Source organism: Saccopteryx bilineata, chromosome 1, assembly GCF_036850765.1.
Source record: "Saccopteryx bilineata isolate mSacBil1 chromosome 1, mSacBil1_pri_phased_curated, whole genome shotgun sequence".
Lineage (NCBI taxonomy): Eukaryota > Metazoa > Chordata > Mammalia > Chiroptera > Emballonuridae > Saccopteryx > Saccopteryx bilineata.
Genome location: NC_089490.1, coordinates 215,251,493 through 215,268,582, shown reverse-complemented (window position 1 = coordinate 215,268,582; position 17,090 = coordinate 215,251,493). Strand labels below are relative to the sequence as shown.

Genomic DNA, 17,090 nt, shown 5'->3' with positions numbered 1-17,090 from the left:
CTCTCTTTATCTCTCCTTTCTCTCTCTCCTCTTTCCCCTCTTTCTTTCCTTTTTTTTTTTTAAATTATTTATTTATTTATTTTATTTATTCATTTTAGAGAGAAGAGAGGGAGGGGGAGAGAGAGAGGAGAGAGAGAGAGACAGGGGGGAGGAGCTGAAAGCATCAACTCCCATATGTGCCTTGACCAGGCAAGCCCAGGGTTTTGAACCGGCGACCCCAGCATTTCCAGGTCGACGCTTTATCCACTGCGCCACCACAGGTCAGGCTCCTTTTTTTTTTTTAAATTTATTTTTCTGAAGCTGGAAACGGGGAGGCAATCAGACTCCCGCATGCGCCCAACCGGGATCCACCCGGCACGCCCACCAGGGGCCGATGCTCTGCCCATCCGGGGGGTTGCTCTGTGGAGACCAGAGCCACTCTAGCGCCTGGGGCAGAGGCCAAGGAGCCATCCCCAGCGCCTGGGCCATCTTTTGCTCCAATGGAGCCTCGGCTGCGGGAGGGGAAGAGAGAGACAGAGAGGAAGGAGAGGGGGAGGGGTGGAGAAGCAGATGGGTGCTTCTCCTGTGAAATCTCCACTGCCAGTTGTATAAAATAACAACTGGCCGGGAATTGAACCCGGCACTCCTCCACGCCAGGGCCTCTTTTTTTTTTTTTTTAATTTTAGAAAGGAGAGAGAGAGAGGAGAGAAAGACCGAGAGAGAGAGAGAAGAGGGGAGGAGCAGGAAGCATCAACTCCCATATGTGCCTTGACCAGGCAAGCCCAGGGTTTCGAACCGGCGACCTCAGCATTTCCAGGTCGACGCTTTATCCACTGCGCCACCACAGGACAGGCTCTTTCTTTCCTTTTTTTTTTTTTTTTTTTTTACAGAGGAGAGGGAGAGACAGAGAGAGGAGAGACAGGGAGAGAGAAGGGGGGAGGAGCTGGAAGCATCAACTCCCATATGTGTCTTGACCAGGCAAGCCCAGGGTTTCGAACCGGCGACCTCAGCATTTCCAGGTCGATGCTTTATCCACTGCGCCACCACAGGTCAGGCCTCTTTCTTTCCTTTTTAAAATGAATAAATCTAAAACCACCTTGGTGTGTGTAAGTAATGCACTCTGGTATTTATACAACACTGGAATTGCTTCTTTTTATTTGAAAGGAGGGGAGGCAATGAGTCACTCAGCAAGCCCCCTACTAGACAATGCTCTGCCTGTGTGCGCAGCTGCTCCATTGCTTGGCAACTGAGCTATTCCAGTGCCTGAGGCAGAGGCCATGGAGTCATCCTCAGTGTCTGGGGCCAACTTGACTTGAACCACTTGAGCCATGGCTGCAGGAGGAAAAAAGAAGGGCAGGGGTGGAAAAAAAGATGGTCCCCTCTCCTATGTGCCCTGACCAGAAATTGAACCCAGGACTGCCACATTTTGGGTTGATGCTCTACCACAGAGCCAACTGGCCAGAGCTCAACTGAGCAATTTTTAGCTCATGAGGTTGAAGCTACAGCAAGCTATCCTCAGTGTCTGGGGCCAATGCTCAAACCAATGGTGCCATTGGATGTGGGGAGGGGAAGAGGGAGAGAAGGGAGAGGAGGAGAGAAACAAATGTTCACCTCTCCTGTGTGCCTTGTCTGGGAATTGAATGTCAGATGTCCATACTATCCACTGAGCCAACTGGCCAGGGCCAAATTGTAGTACAGTGGTACCTTGACACATGAGCACTTGAAATCACGAGCAGTTTGAGAGATGAGCAGTCACTCACGGGATTTTTTGCTGTAAGTGACACGAGCAGATATTTGAATCATGAGCTTCTGCTACCCTCCAATAGATGGCCTGCTGAACGTTCTAAAAGGGAGAAAGAAACAAACTTCCATGGGAAGGTTTTTGTTGAAATGAAAATGGCCTCTAAGTGAAAGCAAGGCAAGTGTGGTGAAAAAACCAAAGTCAGTGTAGAAAATGATGATTAAACAAAGTAAAAATAAGCCTGACCTGTGGTGGTGCAGTGTATAAAGCGTCGACCTGGAAATGCTGAGGTCGCCGGTTCAAAACCCTGGACTTGCCTGGTCAAGGCACATATGGGAGTTGATGCTTCCAGCTCCTCTCCCCTGTCTCTCTCTCCTCTCTGTCTCTCTCTCTCTTCCTCTTTCCTCTCTAAAAATGAATAAATAAAATAAAATAAAATAAAATAAAATAAAAAAATTTAAAAAACAGTAAAAAAATAGCAATTAAATTTAGCAATAAAGTTACATATCATACATGGTAAGTTAAACTTTGCAATTAAATGTAGTGTTAAGTGTGTAGAGAGTAAGTTATGTTAAGTGGTAGCGCACGAGCCTGACCAGGCGATGGCGCAGTGGATAGAGCATTGGACTGGGATGCAGAGGATCCAGGTTCAAGACCCCAAGGTCGCCAACTTGAGCACGGGCTCATCTGGTTTGAGCAAAAGCTCACCAGCTTGGACTGAAGGTCGCTGGCTCGAGCAAGAGGTTACTCAGTCTGCTGAAGGCCCACGGTCAAGGCACATATGAGAAAGCAATCAATAAACAACTAAGGTGTTGCAATGTGCAATGAAAAACTAAGGAATGATGCTTCTCATCTCTTCTTTCCTGTCTGTCTGTCCCTGTCTATCCCTCTTTCTGACTCTCTCTGTCTCTAAAAAAAAAAAAAAAAGTGGTAGCGCAGGAAATGAAAACCTCCTTCACCAATCTCCTTCCTCTTGGCCAGCGTCTTTGCCTGACCTTGAAGGTAAATATACTTCATAAACTAGTTCATTTCTTTACATTCTCTTATTATGCGTAAATATATATTTATTATTTATAAAGTATATATATATATATATTTTTTTTTTTTTTTCATTTTTCCGAAGCTGGAAACAGGGAGAGACAGTCAGACAGACTCCCGCATGCGCCCGACCGGGATCCACCCGGCACGCCCACCAGGGGTGGTGCTCTGCCCCCCAGGGGGCGATGCTCTGCCCATCCTGGGCGTCGCCATATTGCGACCAGAGCCACTCTAGCGCCTGAGGCAGAGGCCACAGAGCCATGCCCAGCGCCCGGGCCATCTTTGCTCCAATGGAGCCTTGGCTGCAGGAGGGGAAGAGAGAGACAGAGAGGAAGGAGGGGGGTGGGGTGGAGAAGCAAATGGGCGCTTCTCCTATGTGCCCTGGCCGGGAATCGAACCCGGGTCCTCCACACGCTAGGCCGACGCTCTACCGCTGAGCCAACCGGCCAGGGCCAGCATTTTCTTATTTAAAAGCATATGAAACGAAAAATTTCTGTAGGTTTTGGGGGCTGAAACGGATTAATTGCATTCCCATTATTTTTTTTTTTTTTTTTTTTTTTTTTTTTTTTGTATTTTTCTGAAGCTGGAAATGGGGAGAGACAGTCAGACAGACTCCCGCATGCGCCCGACCGGGATCCACCTGGCACGCCCACCAGGGGGCGATGCTCTGCCCCTCCAGGGCGTCGCTCTGTTGCTACCAGAGCCACTCTAGCGCCTGGGGCAGAGGCCAAGGAGCCATCCCCAGCGCCGGGGCCATCCTCGCTCCAATGGAGCCTTGGCTGCGGGAGGGGAAGAGAGAGACAGAGAGGAAGGAGGGGGGTGGGGTGGAGAAGCAAATGGGTGCTTCTCCTATGTGCCTGGCCGGGAATCGAACCCGCGTCCCCTGCACGCCAGGCCGACGCTCTACAGCTGAGCCAACCGGCCAGGGCCCATTCTCATTAATTTAAATGGGGAAATTTGATTCGACACACGAGCAAACTGAGCCACAAGCTTGGCCATGAAACGAATTGAACTTGTGTGTCAAGGCATCACTGTATTTCAATTCATGCAAATATTCTCAGGTAGATGTTCTTCATGCTCATAAAGAGTCTGTATTATCAAAATTTTCTTCTACTAGAACCCCCAAAATAGAAGCATTTTTAGTTAATTTGCTAATTTTAAGGTAGAATATAGGATACTCCTAATTACATACATTTGGATTGTCTTCAAGATTCATGCAGTAGGACTGTCTGTCTATGTGGTTTGAGCTGTTAGATCCAAATTGAGTAGGAAAGTTACCCACAGTGATGGGGACAGGTTAATGAGAGGCAGGGAAATGGAGGTGGCTTTTTTTTTTTTTTGTATTTTTCTGAAGTTAGAAACGGGGAGACAGTTAGACTCCGTCACGTGCCTGACCGGGATCTACCCGGCATGCCCACCAGGGGGCGATGCTCTGCCCATCTGGGGCGTCGCTCTGTTGCAACCAGGGCCATTCTAGCGCCTGAGGCAGAGGCCATGGAGCCATCCTCAGTGCCAGGGCCAACTTTGCTCCAATGGAGCCTTGGCTGCGGAAGGGGAAGAGAGAGACAGAGAGAAAGGAGAGGGGGAGGGATGGAGAAGCAGATGGGTGCTTCTGCTGTGTGTCCTGGCCAGGAATCGGACCCGGGACTCCTGCATGCCAGGCCGACACTGTACCACTGAGCCAACCGGCCAGGGCTTGGAGTTTTTTTTTCAAAGTTTGTATTCTACACTTGACCGCAACATACCCGGAGAATTACTTAATTCAGCTGCCAAGCTTCCTTTCTTATGGAAATTACCATGCCAGCCAGAGGTAAAAAACACAGATGGGCCTCTCCTCGGTGGTCCAGTGGATAGAGCATTGGTCTGAAATGCTGAGGTCACCAGTCGAAACCCTGGGCTTGCCCAGTCAAGGCACATACAATAAGCAATAAACAGCTTAAGTGAAGTAACTGTTAGTCTTTAGGTAAAAGTCTATATCAAAGTAAGCCAGGTGAAAGCATAACCAATTTGGACAGCGAACTTCATTGCTTGACAAGGTTTCCTTTATCCAGGCATCTTCTATTAGCATATTCTTTTACCCCAGTAAGAGCTCATCTCATGTGTGACTGAGATCCAGTTGCAAGTGCAAAGAGGAAGTGGTTTCAACTGCACTGGGTTGCTGTGGTTGTTCACAAACAGTTTGCTGTGTGTATTAGGAGGTATCTTTATTATCTGTGTTTAAAGATATAGGTTGGAATTTTTAAGAAAGATTTTACTGATTTTAGGGAGAGAAATATGCCTTGACCAGGCAAGCCTGGGATTTCAAACTGGCATCCCAGCATTCCAGGTTGACACTTTATCAACTGTGCCAACACAGCCTAGATTGTAGTATTTTATTTTATTTTTAAAATTGATTTTTCACAAGAGACAGCGGGAACATGAATTGGTTCCTATATGTGTCCTGACCACGGATCGAACTGGCAACCTCTGCACTTCGAGATGATGCTCTAACCCAGTGGTCTGCAAACTCATTAGTCAACAGAGCCAAATATCAACAGTACGATTGAAATTTCTTTTGAGAGCCAAATTTTTAAAACTATATAGGTAGATACATTCCTTATTGAGGTAGCGCCCACATGTGTTATTTTATGGAAGAGCCACACTCAAGGGGCCAAAGCAGTGGCCCCCAACCTTTTTTGGGCCACGGACTGGTTTATTATAATATTAATTTTTATTTATTTATTCATTTTAGAGGGGGGAGAGAGAGAGAGAGAGAAGAGGGGAGGAGCAGAAAGCTTCAACTCCCATATGTGCCTTGACCGGGCAAGCCCAGGGTTTTGAACCGGCAACCTCAGTATTCCAGGTCAACGCTTTATCCACTGCGCCACCACAGGTCCGGCCACGGACTGGTTTAATGTCAGAAAATATTTTTACAGTCCGGCCTTTATGGTGGGACGGGTAAATGCATAAAATAAAATTATGTGACTGGCATAAAAACTGTGGGTTTTTTTTTTTTTTTCCTCTCTATATTTTTCTGAAGCCGGAAACAGGGAGAGACAGTCAGACTCCCGCTTGCGCCCAACCAGGATCCACCCGGCACGCCCACCAGGGGGCGACGCTCTGCCCACTAGGACGCGATGCTCTGCCCCTCCGGGGCGTCGCTCTGTTGCGACCAGAGCCACTCTAGCGCCTGGGGCAGAGGCCAAGGAGCCATCTCCAGCTCCCGGGCCATCTTTGCTCCAATGGAGCCTTGGCTGCGGGAGGGGAAGAGAGAGACAGAGAGGAAGGAGAGGGGGAGGGGTGGAGAAGCAGATGGGCACTTCTGTGTGTCCTGGCCGGGAATCGAACCCGGGACTTATGCACGCCAGGCCGACGCTCTACCACTGAGCCAACCGGGCAGGGCCAAAAACTGGTATTTTTAAATATAATTGTCGAACTTACGAGACAAGCGTCAAGAGTGAGTCTTAGCCTGACCTGTGGTGGCGCAGTGGATAAAGCGTCGACCTGGAAATGCTGAGGTCGCCGGTTCGAAACCCTGGGCTTGCCTGGTCAAGGCACATATGGGAGTTGATGCTTCCAGCTCCTCCCCCCTGTCTCTCTCTCCTCTCTCTCTGTCTCTCTCTCTCTCCTCTCTAAAATGAATAAATAAAAATTAAAAAAAACAAACAAAAACAACTTAGCCTGCCTGACCGGTGGTGGCGCAGTGGGATAAAGCGTCAACCTGGAACACTGAGGTTGCCGGTTCGAAACCCTGGGCTTGCCTGGTCAAGGCACATATGGGAGTTGATGCTTCCTGCTCCTCCCCTTTCTCTCTCTCTCTCTCTCTCTCTCTCCCTTCTCTCTAAAAAAAAATCAATAAATAAAATATTAAAAAAAAAAAGAGTGAGTCTTAGACGGATATAACAGGGAATCTGGTCATTTTTAAAAAATAAAACATCGTTCAGACTTAAATATAAATAAAACGGAAATAATGTAAGTTATTTATTCTTTCTCTTCTGACTGATACCAAATGGCCCACGGTCCTGTACCGGTTAATGGCCTGGGGGTTGGGGACCACTGGGCCAAAGACTGCATGTTGCTCGTGAGCCAGTTTGCCGACCAGGGCTCTAACCAGCTGAATTATCTGGCCAAGACTAGATTGTATTTTTTTTTTTTTTTTACAGAGACAGAGTCAGAGAGAGGGATAGACAGGGACAGACAGACAGGAATGGAGAGATGAGAAGCATTTATCATTAGTTTTTTTTTTTGTGCATTGCGACACCTTAGTTGTTCATTGATTGCCTTCTCATATGTGCCTTGACGGGTGTGGGGGGCCTTCAGCTGACCGAGTAACCCCTTGCTCGAGCCAGCGACCTTGGATCTAAGTGGTGAGCTTTGCTCAAGCCAGATGAGCCCGCACTCAAGCTGGCAACCTCAGGGGTCTCGAACCTGGGTCCTTGTCATCCCAGTCTGACGCTCTATCCACTGTGCCACCGCCTAGTCAGGCTAGATTGTAATATTTTAATTCATGCAAATTCTCAAGTGAATTTTATTCTTATGCTTATAAAGATATCTATTTAGACCAGGGGTCTCAAACTCAACTCAGCATATGGGCCGCAGAGCAAGATCACAGCCGTTTGGTGGGCCGCACTAGGTCTACAAACTATAGAAATGATCCCTGAAAGTATAGTCTTCGCACTAGGTCTACAAAAGGCAACTGTTACGCAACACTTTTCTCATTGCAGTTGAAAACAAAAAAAAATCAGTACAACAAGCACAATCGTACATGCAGTTTACTCAGTGTCACAAAACGACTGGAAACTGTAGTTCGCATCACAACTGCTGTTAACTAAGCTAATATCTAGCTAGGATGCTAGAGAAATGAAAAATACAAGTAGGCCCCTAGGCTTACTTAATTTTATCCAAAATATTTTGAACTTCGTGGATTAGTCTGCGGGTCGCACAAAATTGTTCGGCGGGCCACGAGTTTGAGACCCCTGATTTAGACTAACAAAAATTTTAGCCTGACCAGGCACTGAGTTGCGCAGTGGATAGGGTGTCGGCCTCAGATGCTGAAGACCCAGGTTCGAAACCCCGAGGTCACTGGCTTGAGCATAGGCTCATCCAGCTTGAGCAAGGGCTCACCAGCTTGAGTACAGGGTCGCTGGCTTGGTTGGAGGCCCCCACTCCACCACTGCTCATCAAGGTGTATGAGAAAACAGTGAACAACTAAGGTGTCGCAACAAGGAGTTGATGCTTCTCATCTCTCTCCCTTTCTGTCTGTTCTGCCCCCCCCCACTTCTCTCTCTCTCTCTCTCTCTCTGTCTCTCTCACTTAAAAAAAAAATGTCTCTCGGCAACCATGTAATAATCTCCTTGATTGCCTACATGAGTATTTAGTGCCAAGTGGCATCCAGATTTCAAGTCAGTGGAGCCATTGTTGAGTCCCTTGATAGGAATTCAATCCCATTCAGAAGACCAAGTCTTTGATTTAAAATTTTTTTTTTTTTTACTTATTTACTTTTTTAGATTTTTTTTTAATTTATTCATTTTTATTAGAGAGAGAGGGGAGAGAGAGAGAGGGAGAGATAGAGAGAGAACAGGGGGAGGAGCAGGAAGCATCAACTCCCATATGTGCCTTGACCAGGCAAGCCCAGGGTTTTGAACCGACGACCTCAGCGTTCCAGGTCGACACTTTATCCACTGCGCCACCACAGGTCAGGCGCAAGTCTTTGATTTTAGATTTTTCATTTTTAATTCCTCTTTGTAGAGGTTTTTTTTTTTTTTAAGGACTCTGTACTTTCCCCTTAATTCTTTTTTTTTTTTTTTTTTTTGAATTTTTTAAACATCGTTATATATCAGCCAACAAATTAAAATGGTTAACAAGAAAAAATACAAATTCAGAGGTCTGGTATCGATGTTTTAAAAAAGGAACTTGCCTAAGCATGTCTATCGATTCGAACATCAATCTCTTGGCCACTCAGCTTCATCCCATTCATCATCCAGCAGGCTCTCTCCGCCACCTCTGGTGACTCAAACTTAAGCACACCGCACCCCTTGGACTTCCCATTCTCTATCTTGATGTCAGCATATACCATGTGGCCACATTTGTTGAATTTGTCCTTTAGCATCTCCAATGTAAAATCAAATGTTTCCCCCTAACTTTTACTGTGAACTTTTAAACTGCTCTAAAAATGTCTTAAAACAAACAAACAAACTTCAGGCCCTGGCTCAACGGTAGAGGTCGGCCTGGCGTGCGGGGGACCCGGGTTCGATTCCCGGCCAGGGCACATAGGAGAAGCGCCCATTTGCTTCTCCACCCCCCCCTTCCTCTCTGTCTCTCTCTTCCCCCCCCCCCCCCCCCCCCCCCCCCCCCCCGCAGCCAAGGCTCCATTGGAGCAAAGATGGCCCGGGCGCTGGGGATGGCTCCTTGGCCTCTGCCCCAGGTGCTAGAGTGGCTCTGGTCGCGGCAGAGTGACGCCCCGGAGGGGCAGAGCATCGCCCCCTGGTGGGCGTGCCGGGTGGATCCTGGTCGGGCGCATGCGGGAGTCTGTCTGACTGTCTCTCCCCGTTTCCAGCTTCAGAAAAATACAAAAAAACAAAATAAAACTTCAGTACATTTTTAAAAATTTATTTATTTTTTATTTACAGAGTCAGAGATAGGGATAGACAGGGACAGACTGACAAGAATGGAGAGACGTCGGCCTAGCGTGCGGAGGACCCGGGTTCGATTCCCGGCCAGGGCACACAGGAGAAGCGCCCATTTGCTTTTCCACCCCTCCGCCGCGCTTTCCCTCTCTGTCTCTCTCTTCCCCTCCTGCAGCCAAGACTCCATTGGAGCAAAGATGGCCCGGGCGCTGGGGATGGCTCTGTGGCCTCTGCCCCAGGCGCTAGAGTGGCTCTGGTCGCAACATGGCGACGCCCAGGATAGGCAGAGCATCGCCCCCTGGTGGGCAGAGCATCGCCCCTGGTGGGCGTGCCGGGAGGATCCCGGTCGGGCACATGTGGGAGTCTGTCTGACTGTCTCTCCCTGTTTCCAGCTTCAGAAAAATGAAAAAAAAAAAAAAAAAGAATGGAGAGAGATGAGAAGCATCAATCATTAGTTTTTTGTTGCGACACCTTAGTTGTTCATTGATTGCTTTCTCACATGTGCCTTGGCCGTGGGGCTACAGCAGACCGTGTAACCCCTTGCTTGAGCCAGGGACGTGGGTCCAAGCTGGTGAGCTTTGCTCAAACCAGATGAGCCTGCTCTCAAGCTGGCGACCTTGGGGTCTCGAACCTGGGTCCTTTGCATCCCAGTCTGACGTTCTATCCAGTGTACCTCTGCCTAGTTAGGCAGTACATGATTTTTAATAGTGTACATTAAAAAGATTTCCTGCATGGAAAAGTTATCCTGTATAGAACACTTAACTTGAAACCATATATTATTTTTGTGTGTGTATATGATAGAGAGAGAGACAGATAGGGACAGACAGGCAAGAAGAGGGAGAGATGAGAATCATCAATTCTTTGTTGTTGCACCTTAATTGTTCATTGATTGCTTTCTCACATGTGTTTTTTTTTTTTTTTAAAAGCTTTTTTTTTTTTTTTTTTTAATTTTTATTTATTCATTTTAGAGAGGAGAGAGAGAGAGACAGAGAGAGAGAGAGAGGAGAGAGAGACAGGGGGGAGGAGCTGGAAGCATCAACCCCCATATGTGCCTTGACCAGGCAAGCCCAGGGTTTCGAACCGGCCCAGGGTTTCATTTCCAGGTCGACGCTTTATCCACTGCGCCACCACAGGTCAGGCCTCTCACATGTGTTTTGACGGGTGGGGGCGGCTACAGCAGACTGAGTGACCCCCTGCTCAAGCCAGCGACCTTGGCCTCACGCTGGTGAGCCTTGCTCAAACCAGACGAACACACACTCAAGTTGGCGACCTTGGGGTTTCAAATCTGGGTCCTCTATATCCCAGTTTGATGCTCTATCCGCTGCGCCACCACCTGGTCAGGCTCGAAACCATATTTAATAGCGTAACATCGATTTGCTCCCAGAATTTGGGACAATCTCTGGAGTTTGATTTGAGATGGAATTAACTGAAGTACCACCTGACAAGTACTTATTCAGTTAAGTGAACCTTCAAAAACTACTGTATATACCTTAAGTAATATTTTTCTTTCAAAATTAGTACATCTATTGCAGGAAATTTGCAGGTAAATAAAAAAATAAATCCTGCTAGTTAATTACTGTTTTGTTACCTGCTTCTTCCTACCACCTGTATTAGTGTGATCATTTTGCCTATAGGGTCACTTAACATTTTTTTTCTTTTGAACTTGAATATAGTAACATTTAAATAGTACAAGTGATTAGTTTAAAGTGAACCAGGGCTTTGAACCAGTGACCTCAGCATTCCAGGGTGACACCTTATTCACTGCACCACCACAGGTCAGGCAGTTTCTTATCTAATCTTTCAGAAATATTCTGAGTATATAAATAGAAATATATAGTACTTGGACATCTCTGCACCTTTATTTTCCCCTTTTATGTATGTATTGGAGATGCTTATCAGTGAATATAATCTGATTCACCCTTGTTAATGGCTTTATAATATTCAATTATATCAGTGTCCTATAGATTATTTCCAAGTTTTTACTTGCATAATTTTTTTAAATTATTTTTTTTATTTATTTATTTTAGAGGGGAGAGAGAGAGAAAGAGAAAGAGAGAGAGAAAGAGAAAGAAGGGGGGAAGAACAGGAAGCTTCAACTCCCATATATGCCTTGACCGGGCAAGCCCAGGGTTTTGAACCGGCGACCTCAGTATTTCAGGTCGACACTTTTATCCACTGCGCCACCACAGGTCAGGCTTGCATAATGTTTTTGGTCAGTATCACCTAGAGATACAGCGAGGACTTTAGAGTAGAATTTTTGACAAAGGCAGAGACTTTGCAGGTTATGTGTTATTTTTATTTCAACCTTTCAGGTGAATATGAGAAGGGTGTAGACCATCTGACCAATGCAATTGCCGTGTGTGGCCAGCCGCAGCAACTGCTGCAAGTATTACAGCAGACTCTCCCACCACCTGTGTTCCAGATGCTTCTGACTAAGCTTCCAACAATTAGTCAGGTAAGAATAAAATGTTAGAAACAAAAATAGAATCTGAAAATTAAATGTTTAGGGACATTAGCATTTAAAAATGAGCCTAGTGAAATGGTAGAGTCTTGTAGCTCATCCATATAATGACAGTAGTACTTGAGATAACAGTGCTTGAACTTTTCTTCCCTAATGGGAAAACATGAAGAGAACTGGGCATACAAGCTAGTGACGGTGCCCTCGAGGTGGGTCAGTAACTGTGTCTCTGAGAGCTGTCTCAGCAGGAGTATTCAAACCCCCACTCTCAGGCCACTCTCAGCTACTCTCTAAAACTAGCTTTCTGCCTTCTCTTGTGAGAACATGCATTGAGGTCAGTGGCATGGCAGAGAAAAGGGATCCAAGGTGCCCTGCCCTGGAACTACCTGGACCCCTCTGCCCTCACTTGTGTAAAGGGCCCAATACCTCGGTTCTAGCAGTGTACCTTTGAGTTTCTAATTATTTGACTACATCCCTAAATTCCTGTTTAATAGGGTAAATACCATTTGTATACACCAGTGTTTATTGAACCTTGGTCTTAGAATCTTTGTAAAACATCAGGGAGGTTAACTCTTTTGCAGACTGGCACTGTGGTTATATACAGTGATCCATGGTAAGAGTTAATTCAAAATGCATTCTGTTCATTTTTACTCCTTTCCCAAAGACACCAAGTGAACCTCCTTTTTGAAATAGCTTGACTGTAACATGTTAATTTCCACACTTGGTGTAATTAAAAATTAGTAAAGTGACTGGTTAATTCTATAAACTGATCTTTACTTCACTGTATTGGAAAGGAACTAGAGAAAGGGCAGGCCCCTAATTTTTGTTTATTTTTATGGATTATAAAGAGAAAGGAAGGGGGAGAGAGAGACAGAGACAGAAACAGTCTGTTCCTGTATGTGCCCTTACTGAGGTTCAAACCAGCAACCTCTGTGCTCAGGGCTGATGCTCTAAGCAACTGAGATATCCAGCCAGGGCGGCAGATCCCAAGTATTTAGGAACAGGAGTTAAAAAACCAAGGACTTGGTCTTAATCTTTCTTATTTAGACTAATGTGGTTCCCAGTTTATCAGAATCCTCTGTTTAACATTATTTGCACATTGAAAAGCAGCATAGTGTAGACCTTTTGGGAGGTTGACCTGAGGGTGATGTCTTGAAATGTGGATGAATTCAGGGTAAAGCTTGAATTCCTCTCTATAAAGACAACCTTTTTTTACTCAATTAACTTCTCTTATATCTGGAAGTGTCTTCAAAATGCCAATTTGAGAATACTGTATTCCTTCTTCATATAATGATTTTAAGTATTTCCAGGCCATAAGGGAAATGTTTGGAGCATAAAAGGATCAGTATTCTTGGCCCTAATCAGTGTTTTTAGTTTACGTAGGCATGAAAAGAGCTCTTGAATTCATTTTGGTTTTAGTTATGTAATTGGCTAACATGTAGCACAATGTAATGGTATGCTTCCTTCATTCATTTTAATTTTAAAGTGAAACAATAGTTATGATCATTATATTAGATGATAATGTGTTAACATACTTAATATTTAGCAAGATTTGTTTCTTTTTATGCAAAAGGTGTTTTTGTTGAACTTAGAAGCCTGATTAAATGTTTACACTTTGTAAGAGTTAAAAATTTTTTTCTTTCAGAGAATTGTGAGTGCTCAGAGCTTGGCTGAAGATGATGTGGAATAAGAAAGAAATGTCAACATAATCTCAATTAAAAATACTTTAAAAATCTTAACTTGGAAGATGAGCAGCAGCTCTGGGGAAATAAAGGCAGATATGCTTGCTGGTCTGTCCTGCACTCATGTCTACCAAAGTTCATTTTACTTTGTGTAGATCCTTTGTCTTGTATTTATTTTTCCCAGTGAAGAGTGTATTTTAATAGAGAGCTATTCATTTTATAAATACACTATGAATTACCAAAATATAGATTTTGTTTATTCCTAACATGTAATTAAAATGTACATATAACATCATATTGTGTACATCAGAAACATCCAGTGCTCAGTTTTGAAAGGCAGAAAAAGGGGAAGGCTGAGAAATGCACATTTTTTAAGCTAGTACATTTTGCTGCACATCGGGAAATTGGATGGGAACCTGACTTTGTTTATCAAAACTGGGTATTAAAATCTTTGTGATCATTTCCTTGCATTTATTCTCTTAGCTATGTGAGATGTGCTATTGTGCTGTGGTAACTTTATCTGCCCTGTGTATCAGTTTGGAACGTTCCGATTTAATGTGCTCTGGATATTTCTCCCCTGATGTTTTAGATACATGTAGTAAAAATAGCACGGAGAAATGAATCTGTGTACCCCTAACTGGCTGCTGAGCTTTGTCATTAATGCCTGCTGCTTTCCTCATTTACAGAATGAGGGAATTGGTCTGCTGATTCAGACAAGTGTCCCTTTCAGCTTCTCATTTGTTTGGTTGTGTTCAGCATCATGAAATCGAAACGTCTCCTGAGGGGCAATCAGGCCTTGCATTTTTTTTTTCTCTGCATTTTGCATGCTTGCCTGATTTACTTAGTATTTCTGAAAGTACTTTTTTAAAAAAGGGATAACTGTTGATTTTCACTGAAATCATGTGGTTCTGTCACTGCTCTTGTAAATCTGAAACTTAACCTTTAAGTGACTGATGTGATAGATTTGTAAACATGTTTCATTGTTTTTATCCTGATGTACTTTCTCAATCCTTCAGTCTGATTCATGTATCTTGTTATGAGAATAAGGAAGCCTGTGGCTGGAGACTTGTAAAGTCTGGAGATAACAGGACCTCTTATTCTCAGAATAGTGACATTTCTGCAGCCACCCATTCATGGTCAGACCTGAGAGTGAGGATCTTGGTAGCATCTATTAACTGAATCGCATTTCTCATTGTACAGGTCGCCTTCATTCTGTCTGAAAATCTGTGGAGAGAGCCCCAAGTCTTTTGCTGTGTGTGCTAGGCTTTTTATTTTATGTACATACTTTACCTTGACCTCGGGTTTCGTGGTAGCTGTAGTGTAGTGGAAAGGGTTTGAAATACAGTTCTAGTTTCTGTCTTTGGAGAGCACACAGCTTTGAACAAGTCACACTGCATCTCTGCACTTCAGTATTCTCATTTATAAAATTAGGATTAGGTGACTCACATTTAATGACTCCTTGTGATCCTGAACCCTCAAACTGTGCTTTTTTTGGTTATATTCCGCATGCTTTTTGTGGGTAGTGGAGGGGTGACCAATACAAACATGCTGTTTAGTCGGTTTTACTAATAGGATTCCAAATCCAAATGAGGGTGGTGGTGATTGGTCAGTAATTGAAAGCAGTCTTTTGTCTTGCTCCCACCCAGATAAGAGCATTCAGGACAGGGCCATCCAAAGGAAGGGAAGAATGAACACAGGGTAGGAGGGAATATAGGTGGGAAAAGAACAAGAGAATGGGCCCAGAGAGGAGAGGACTGGCTGGAGGACGGAGGGGTCACCTTAGATCCTGGAGGGTATGAAGAATATTCCTTGGAGAACTGCAGTGTGTCTGCGCTGGGTATCACTGGATTTACTGAGAAATAAGGCTTTGATGCCGAGCTTGCTGAGAAGGCTGTGGTATCTCCACTTTAGAGAAAATTCAACCAGCTGCATTTTTGTTGTTGCTTTATTGATTTTAGAGACAGGAAGGTGGTGGTGGGGAACAGGAACATTGATCTGTTCCCGGATGTGCCCTGACCAAGGATTGAACCTCTGTGCTTCAGGACAATGCTCTAACCAGCCGAGCAATCTGGCCTGGGTATTGAGTGCATTTTCTTACGTAAATGACACCTTTGGTGCTCTAAAAGTAGATACTGGACTATTTTTTTTTTTTTTTGTATTTTTCTGAAGCTGGAAACGAGAGACAGACAGACTCCCGCATGTGCCCCGGGATCCGCCCGGCATGCCCACCAGGGGGTGACGCTCTGCCCACCAGGGGGCGATGCTCTGCCCCTCCAGGGCGTCGATCTGTTGCGGCCAGAGCCACTCTAGCACCTGGGGCAGAGGCCAAGGAGCCATCCCCAGCGCCCGGGCCATCTTTGCTCCAATGGAGCCTCGGCTGCGGGAGGGGAAGAGAGAGAGAGGAAGGAGAGGGGGAGGTTGGAGAAGCAGATGAGCGCTTCTCCTGTGTGCCCTGGCTGGGAACTGAACCCGGGACTTCTGCACGCCAGGCTGATGCTCTACCACTGAGCCAACCGGCCAGGGCATTGTACTACTTTTTGAAAGCTAGCTGTCATAGGTAAAATACATTTTTTCCCCCGATGCGTAATTGCCAAACACTTTCCTGGAACATGGCAGTCAGTCACATTGATGCTGACCCAAGACTAGTACTGAGAACTGCAGTGTTCCCATGTTCCTCTGTTGCACATGTGGGCTGGAATCTCTGGAAATGGAAGTCCACGTTGGCGTGCTGCTTGGGCAAAGTAAAAGGGCATTTAAAATAGGCTCACCTGGTGGTAGCATTGCTGTTCCAGTAACAGAACTAGCCCTTTCATTCTCCCTATCACATAAAACCCAGTACACTGTGCTAGTAGGCAAGCAGGCAGTTGGCCTGCCTTGCTAATCCTGTTGACTCAACGTATGGACCAGAGTATGTTAATGTTATTGCAGAAAAGAGACTGAGTTAATTGGTATATCATGCAGATAACATACAAAGTTTTTTTCTTGTAACAAATGCAGTTTTATTATTGCTTGTGCCTCAGCTGTTTTAAATGAATATTAAAGGGCTTAGAGAAAATTTTGGCTTGGTGTTTATTTGCAGAAGTGAATTCTGCTGAATTTGATGACTCAAAGTCGTGGTACCTGTGTTTCTAGGTTCTAGTATCCCTTTTAGGATGCTGACAGCTGTGCAGCTGCTCCCCAGGAATATGTACACTTGCCTTTGACTTCAAGGGGCTCACAGCTTCAGGTTAAGAATGCCTGCTTTAGCCTGACCGGTGGTGGCACAGTGGGTAAGGTGTTGACCTGGAATACTGAGGTCGCCAGTTCAAAACCCTGGGCTTGCCTGGTCAAGGCACATATGGGAGTTGATGCTTCCTGTTCCTTACCCCTTTCTCCCTATCTAAAAATGAATAAATAAAAACTTAAAAAAAAAAAGCCTGCTTGAATGTTGGCGGGTGAGGAGTCTGCAGTAGTGGCTTTCCAGCTTTAGCATGTATCAGAACCACCTGGGAGGCTGGTTAAAGCAGGTTGTGGGGCACCAATCCTGGGCCAGGAGCATGATCATCAGCTCTGCCAAATTCCAGAATTTGGTTCTGTGGCAGGTCTGG

At 45.3% G+C, this 17,090-nt stretch overlaps 1 protein-coding gene across 1 annotated transcript in view; it reads left to right on the top strand.

Moving 5' to 3' along the window:
* The window catches only part of TOMM20 (translocase of outer mitochondrial membrane 20), a 32,750-nt gene extending 16,192 nt beyond the window's left edge, over nt 1-16,558 (top strand). The window contains exons 4-5 of the mRNA XM_066235435.1: nt 11,676-11,818; nt 13,467-16,558. Of these exons, the coding sequence (XP_066091532.1) occupies nt 11,676-11,818; nt 13,467-13,511 (188 nt within the window). The 3' untranslated portion in view covers nt 13,512-16,558. The remainder of the gene's footprint in view (nt 1-11,675; nt 11,819-13,466) is intronic.
* The last annotated feature ends 532 nt before the right edge of the window (nt 16,559-17,090 follow it).